This window comes from Natrix helvetica (assembly GCF_964273705.1).
Source record: "Natrix helvetica genome assembly, chromosome: W".
NCBI lineage: Eukaryota > Metazoa > Chordata > Lepidosauria > Squamata > Natricidae > Natrix > Natrix helvetica.
Window position 1 is genome coordinate 58,335,033 of NC_138555.1, and position 7,881 is coordinate 58,342,913.

General features: G+C 42.1%; 1 protein-coding gene and 1 long non-coding RNA gene across 2 annotated transcripts; both read left to right on the plus strand.

Moving 5' to 3' along the window:
* Positions 1-520: 520 nt before the first annotated feature.
* On the plus strand, positions 521-1,302 carry LOC309400869. Its single transcript, XR_014176725.1, has 3 exons — positions 521-633; positions 736-822; positions 952-1,302. It is a non-coding gene; the product is annotated as an uncharacterized lncRNA (long non-coding RNA).
* A 2,317-nt stretch (positions 1,303-3,619) lies between these two features.
* LOC309400573 (uncharacterized protein F54H12.2-like) lies at positions 3,620-4,930 on the plus strand (the record flags this gene model as incomplete). The annotated part of the gene is made up of 1 exon (XM_081969138.1): positions 3,620-4,930. The coding sequence occupies one exon, from the start codon at positions 3,620-3,622 to the stop codon at positions 4,928-4,930; it is 1,311 nt and encodes a 436-aa protein (XP_081825264.1).
* Between the last annotated feature and the right edge of the window lie 2,951 nt (positions 4,931-7,881).

Consider the following 7,881-nt stretch of genomic DNA (forward strand, 5'->3'; position numbering starts at 1 on the left):
GAAGAGAAGAGAAGGGAAGAGAAGGAGAAGAGCAGACAAGAAGAAGGGCTTGCAGGGATTTTTATAATCTGTTCTGCCCCACCTATCTGTTTCCTGTTCCTGTGTAAGAAATGTATTCTGATTGGTTGCCAGACTCACATGGGCCCATGCAGGGGCAACCCTCTAGGCTGTTTTGAATTCAGGTTTGATTGAGTTCAGATGCCATGTGGTCAGTTGAGTAAAGGCTTATTATCCTGCCTTAATCCCATCACAGCTGAAGAGGAGAACTCTTTATTATGTAAAGTGGACTAGCTTGGCCTTCTTAATGGCCCATTGACAAAAGTGGGGATGGGCAGGAAGCTGTAGGAATTTACTTTGTGTAAAATGTGTTTCTCCCTTTTTCACATCCAGGAAAATATAATATTCTGCCTTATCAATATTTCCTAGGATATTTCATTTTTCTGGGAGAGGGCTAGGTGATAACTTCCTACACTGATGAGCTAGAGTTCTTCAGACCTATTTTGTTTGGATGTTGGCTGGCCTGTTGTAACGTGAAGGACTGTGAAGACGGCGCAGGCCTAGATGTATGTTGTCGCAAGGGCCCTGTAATGGCTAAGAGAAACAATTTATCACAGGAACAGGCAACTGGAAGTTGTAAGTAAAATATCATTTATATATTCAAGGGGCGGTGTGGAGTTATACCGGGGATAAACTGTGTATCACAGTGATAGGTAATGAATTAATATATTTTTCCAGGGTTTGTTCATGAATGTGACTATAACAAGACGGTCTCCTTAATAACAAGCATATCAAGCGATGAAGAATCTGCAGAGGGTTGCAGAGGTAAATGAAAAAACTAAATAGACTTTTTACTAAGTGTACTGATGATAATTGTATATGATAAAGGGAGGGTGGTAATGGGGAGAACAGAGGCTCGCTTTAGTAATGGGATATTTTTTTATATTTAAACAGAGGCAGTTCCTGGATATAACCATGACATGACTTTAAGAAGTAATGCAAGGGAGGAAGAATCTGCAGAGAACTGTCTGAATTGTCGGAGCCCTACACTGTGTGTTACCCGCACTTGCCCTGAGGATATTAATGGTGATGTTAAAGGAGCGATTATGAAGAGTCGTGATTACCCCATTTGTTTACCAGTGGCTGGTAATAGGTTTCTTTCAAACGAAGATAATGGCAATGTAGGATGCGCATGTGGAGGTATTGATTGTATCTGTACGGCAACTACAGAGTTTGAAGATGAAGATGATGAGGATGATTACTATTATGATAGCTCTGATGAAGGTTATTATACTGCTGACAAAGATGGTGTGACCATATTGTAAATTACAAATAAAAGGTTTATGCTAAAGAGCAAAGTGTGTTTTATTGCGCGGGTTAACGGTGCAGAATGAAGTATAAAAATGTACTGAAGGAATTGTATTATAGACCAGAAAGTACGGGCAGCTATGGGGGTGCAAATTCACTATTTAAAGCAGGGCGGAAGAGCATTAAAAACTTAACATTGAAACAGGTCAAGACATGGCTCTCCGGACAAGATGCCTATACCCTTCATAAACCCACAAGAATTAAGTTTCCTAGGAATGCAACAATAGTTTCTTGCATGGACTGTCAGTGGCAAGTGGACCTTGTGGATTTATCAGGATTTGCCTTTGAAAACAATGGCATGAAATTTATTTTAACAGTTATTGATGTACTATCCAAATATGCCTGGACAGTCTGTTTATTTGATAAGACAGGACGGGGGGTTGCCGATGCTTTTCAGAGCATCTTCCAAACTGGTAGGGCTCCTAGAAAGTTACAGTCAGATGCTGGAAAAGAATTCTTAAACAAGCCTCTGAAGACGCTTTTGGGACGTTATAGCATACATCATTTTGTGACGCACAGTGAAACTAAAGCTGCTGTTATAGAGAGATTTAATCGCACTCTGAAAAATAAAATCTGGAGATATTTTACAGCTAAAAATACTCACCGGTATGTGGACGTTTTACCAGCTCTCATGCAGGGGTACAATAGTTCGTACCATAAGAGTATACAGACGGCCCCCAATACGGTAAACAGTTCTAATGAAAAAGACGTTTGGCTACGTCTATATGGAAGAAGTTTAAAAGCGGATGGAAAGTTTAAAAACTTTAAGGTGGGGGATCATGTTAGGATATCCAGACTAAAGGACAAGTTTGAAAAGGGTTATCAGCAAACCTTTACAGATGAAATATTTATTGTCAAAGAACAGGTACCAAGAGGTAAAAGAACTGTATATAGATTAATGGATTATGCAGAGGATGTCGTCCAGGGTACTTTCTACCCAGAAGAGATGCAAAAGATACCTAATGATCAAGACCGTGTCTATAGAATTGAAAAAATAGTCCGGAAAAGAGGGAGGGGTAAACAAAGAGAATTCCTAGTTAAATGGGCTGGATGGCCAGAGAAGTTTAACAGTTGGATTAAAGAGCGCGAAGTGCACCATCTTTGACATGGCTGGTTTCTATATTACACTACCCAGCAACGCATCATCGGTAGCGTTTCCAAACAACCAAAGTTCTAACTTTACTGTAAGGTTAGCAAAAGTGTTAGAGTTGCAGGGGTCGTGGGAAGTAGGATTGGTGGAGTTACAATATCCACACACTTGGAATACAATAAATGCAAACGAATATTTTGAAATTGCCAATGAGAGAAAAAAATGGCATTTTTCTTTTAAAGCCGGTCACTATTCAAACATACAGCAAGTGATAAAGCATATGAACAAGAGTATGGCGCAATCTGAAGAACCACCACAGGTGATCGTGAAGTATGACACAATTGAACGGAAAATCAGAATTAAAGGGGCCGGGCCCTATAGCATACTAGTCACCGAAGGACTTGGCCGGGTATTAGGACTACAGCCACATGTGCGTACCAAAAAAAGCGACTTTGATGTGGACATTACAGCGGGGTTCAACACTCTGTATATTTATACAGATATCGTGTGTCCTCAGATAGTGAGGGACTATTACGTACCGTTACTACGATGTCTACCTGTACAGGGTAGGGACAATGAAATAATCACAACAACCTATGACCAACCGCATTATGTAACCGTCAACAAACATTACATTGACACGATTACTGTAGAAATCAAAACGGACCAGAATGAAAACATAGCTTTTAACCATGGTAAGGTCATTGCTAAGCTTCATTTCAGGCCTCAGAAAAGTGAAGGATGGTCGTGATAAAGAAGTGCGGGAGCCCTCAAGCCTATGTAGACTACTACAGGGCACAGGCGGGAAACGGGCTACCGGGTTTTCGAGGAACCCCCGTTATGTACGGTACAGGTATAGGGGGCCTGTTCCGGGGACTTTTTCGAAAGGCGATGCCTTTACTGAGGAGAGGACTAGAAATCATTAAACCTCATATGAAAGCGGCTGCTAATAACATTGTCAGGGATGTGTCAGGATGGCTTGTATCACGTGTTGTCGGGGTTGGACAGGAGGGTTCCGGTATGGCTGTAATCAGGAAGAAACATTCTGTAGGACCACCTATGCCTCCTAAAAAGAGGAAGTTTGTGAAAAAGCCACGTCATACAAAGAGGAAGCGTTCACAAGGAAGGAAGCGCAGTGACAAACAGAACATCTTCTAAGATAAAATGGCCTTTATCCATGAGGCTTCAGAGGAATGTGTCAAATCAGAGCTAGACCTTTTTCAATTGGCACCTACGCAAACAAGCATTGAAAACTGCACGTACATCGAGATTCCCCCTTTATCAGCGCTGACACCAAATGCCCCCTTGGAATTTTTTATAACGGGGCACAGCGAGCATTACACCGATTTAAACAATACTCTGCTGTATGTGAGATGCAAGATTGTAAAGGCGGATGGCACGGATATCGACGATGGTGCAAGAGTGAGCCTTGTCAATTATCCCATAGCATCATTGTTCAATCAGGTTGATGTTACGTTAGGTGATCGCGTGATTACACAGAGTCACCACTGCTATGCATACAGAGCCCTTATTGAACTTATTCTGAACTATGGTGGTGATGCATTGGGCACCCAATTTTCAGCGGGGGGTTTTTACAAGGACAATGCGACGCTCATGGAGAACACCTTGCTGACTGCCGCGGGTAACTCTGGATTCAGAGCGAGAGCTAGACACACAGCTGGAAGCCGTAAATGGGATCTGCTAGGACCATTGCATAGTGATCTATTTTTTCAAGACAAGTTATTGATTAATGGTGTGGATGTGAGCATTAAACTCTCAAGAAGTAAAAACGAGTTCTGTCTGATGAGAGAGTGTAATGAAAATTACAAAGTACAGATCCTGGGTGCGTCTCTCTTTGTAAAGCGTGTAAAAGTATCCCCCGGTGTACGGTTGGGCGATGCGGAGGCGCTGCTTACCTTCAACGCCAAATACCCTATTGATCGTGTAGGCATGAAGGTTTACAGCATTCCTGCAGGTAGTCTTGTGTGTAATCAGGAAAACCTATTTCTAGGACAGTTACCTAAACAGTTAGTGATCGGCTTCGTGGACAACGCCGCATTTAGCGGTAATTATGAAAGAAATCCTTTCAATTTTCAACACTATAATGTCAACTTTTGTGCTCTGTATTGTGATGGTGAGCAAATTCCTGCTAAGCCTCTTCAACCTGATTATGAACATAATCTTTTTGTGAGAGAATATATGCAATTGTTACAGACTTCTGGCAAATCCATGAAAGACCGTTCTGTGCTGATTAACCGTGACGAGTTTAACAACGGTTATACGTTATATTGTTTTGATTTGAGTCCTGATCAAGGGTGTTCAGAGCACTATTCCCTGATCAAGAACGGCAACCTGAGGGCAGAAATTAGATTTGCTGTGCCCCTTCCCAATACCATCAACATGATACTCTATGCAATCTTTGAAAATCTTATTGAAATAAGCCACACAAGGAATGTTTTCTTTGATTATATGTGAGAATGGACACCATACAGATACTAAGGGTGCTGTCTGGTAGTGCTCTCTTTCTAGGCGTGTACCCCAGCGATTTGTTACCCAGGAGAAAAATCTCAAAGAGGCCTTTCGGGGTGATTGTGAACACGCAGCCGAGGACTTTGCCGGGGGAGCACTGGTTAGCATTCTACTTTCCAACTCACAGCTATGGCGAATTTTTTGACTCCTACGGAAGGGCACCAGACAACCCTGACTTTCCCGCTGACATTGTGAGGTTTTTAGAACTGCAAGCTAAGAAGTACACCTACCAAACTCTTCAACTGCAGCATCCCCTGGCAATAACCTGTGGTCAGCATTGCTTGTTTTATCTAATTAAGCGCATGAGAGGCATACCTTACGAAGATATTTTGAAGCTATCCTCTGAAAAGGATGTTAAAAATGATCAAATGGTGAAACAGTTTGTAGTAAATATGAAGTCTGGAAGAAGTACCGTGACGTGTAACCAATACCATTGTATGCAAACATGTATGGCAAATTGTAAAATAAACACAAAACATTAAAAGTATTGCATGTTTTACAGTGTTTTATTTATTCACAAATGGAGCCAGTCACCAAAATTTAGAACATTTTTAGGATCTGACATAGAGCCCACACTGGGCGCAGATATAGCAGACGGTGATTTTGTAGAACTTACATCCTTAAAAGTACCTGTCTCTTTCAGCTTTTCAAGCTGTTCTTTAACAACGTTAAAACCTAGCAAGACCATTGGTACGTTCATCTCTGCCATAGCTGACATAAACTCGTTCCAGCCCTTAGGATAATATTTCGCAGTACGCGAACGTTGTTGAGAGACCCCTTTGACCAGGTCTACAATGTTAGTGCCAGGAACCCTTGTACCCTTGTATAAAACGGTTCCGTAATCATCCCACCCCAAAATGTCTTGATGCTGTTTCATTTTGTTCAACAAAAGAGAGGCATTTTTCTTGTAACGTGTGCTCAAGCCCTCTAATATCTCTTGCGTTGTAGGGTCCGTAGTGGAGTGTGGTGGCACAGGATCTGGTACAACAGTCTCTTGTTTAAATGTTTCTGGAGATTGAATAAGTTTCAGAATGTCTTTCTCAGAGTCATTTTGTCTGGTCAACCTTAGAAATCTCTGCAACACTGAGTTGTACAGTTTTATCTTGTCATCCTCGTGTCAGCGTTCCAAATATCATGCAGAATTAAATAATTGTCCAAGGCAAAGTAGTCCTTAAAACTCCAATTTAATAAGACAGGCATGTTGGCATTAAGCTGGTGAATTTCAACTCTAATGTACATCCGGTGAATTCACCCAGTTAAAAGTTCATCATTTTTCCCCACACCCCATAATTCATCACATGGTCCAATCTTCATCTTCCATGCTGGCATGTACACCCCTCTTCTTCCGGCCAGGTGTCGAGGTGCGGAGACAAAAGACGACCTTGAGCTTCTAAGAAATTCATAACAATACATTCCACAATCCTACTCCTTTCTATTCCCCCCTCCCAACTACTATACCAATGAAACAGCATAATATATATATGTTTTAATTATGTGGCAGGCCAAAGATCCTAAAAGGAACAGAATTACAGGCCTGACAGGCGGCCTCTCCTCAAGAGAAAAACATTTCCTGAAAAGAGAATAACATAAATGTTAACCATCAAAATTTAACCACCTCTTCCTCCCCCAGGGGGACCCTTTGGCTTATCAGGGAATTTCTCATGGAATTGCTTCACTAATTTATCTGCTTTCAGATCCCAACTTTTCACCCACGTAGCTTCTGACAAAGGGTATCCCTTCCAATGCACTAAATATTGTAAACGACCTCTATACAGCCTGGAATCTAATTTTTTTTCACTTCATAATGTGTTTCCCCTTCTACCACTACGGGAGGAGGTGGAGTTTGGGTGGATGGTCTCGTGCTAGACTCCCTTACCGGCTTCAATAAGCTACAATGGAATACCGGGTAAATTTTCCCTAAGAGTCTGGGTAGGCTGAGTCGAACTGTAACTGGGTTAATTATCTTTTCTATTGGGAAAGGACCTAGAAATTTTGGACCTAATTTCTTACTAGGCATCTTTAATCTTATGTATTTAGTAGACAAAAAAACTTTGTCCCCCACTCGAAAGGGGGGTTGTAGGGAACGATGTTTATCAGCTTGCTTCTTGTAGGCTTCTGCCGCATCTGTTAGCGCCTTTTTGGTATTCTCCCATCCCTTCTTTAGTGCCTCCAGCCATTCATTCAGGGACATGGATGAGGGAGATTCCTTAGGTAGTTCAGGCATGGGAACGAATTCCATGCCACTGGTAATCTGGAAAGGAGTTAATCCGGTACTGCAGTGAACCGCATTATTATATGCTACTTCAGCGAAAGGTAGCAAGTCCGACCAATTGTCTTGCTGATAGTCCACATAACACCGGATATACTGTTCCACCATCGCATTGGCCCTCTCTGCTGCCCCATTTGTGCTGGGATGAAATGCTGAGCTGAGTCCCTGCGTGGACCCGATCGATTTTAGGAATTCTCTCCAGAACTTGGCGGTGAATTAAACTCCGCGATCTGAAATGATCCTTTTTGGAACTCCATGTAGGCGATAAATGTGTTTCACAAACATTTTCGCTAATTTCTTTGCGGATGGTAGGCTTGAACAAGCGATAAAGTGTGCTTGCTTGGAAAACAAATCAATAACTGTCCAGATTACTTTATTACCACTGCTATCTGGAAGTTCGACAATGAAGTCCATTGCTATCTCTTCCCATGGTCGGCTAGGGTTGGCCACTTGTTGTAGTAGTCCAGGGGGCTTTCCCGGACGGGTTTTCATTGTTGCACAAGTAGCACAGCTTCTTACATAATCTTCCACCTCCGACCTCATCTTTGGCCACCAAAATTGACGTCTAGCGAGGTGGAGAGTTTTCAGGAATCCGAAATGACCTCCTAGTTTCGCATCATGACTCCGC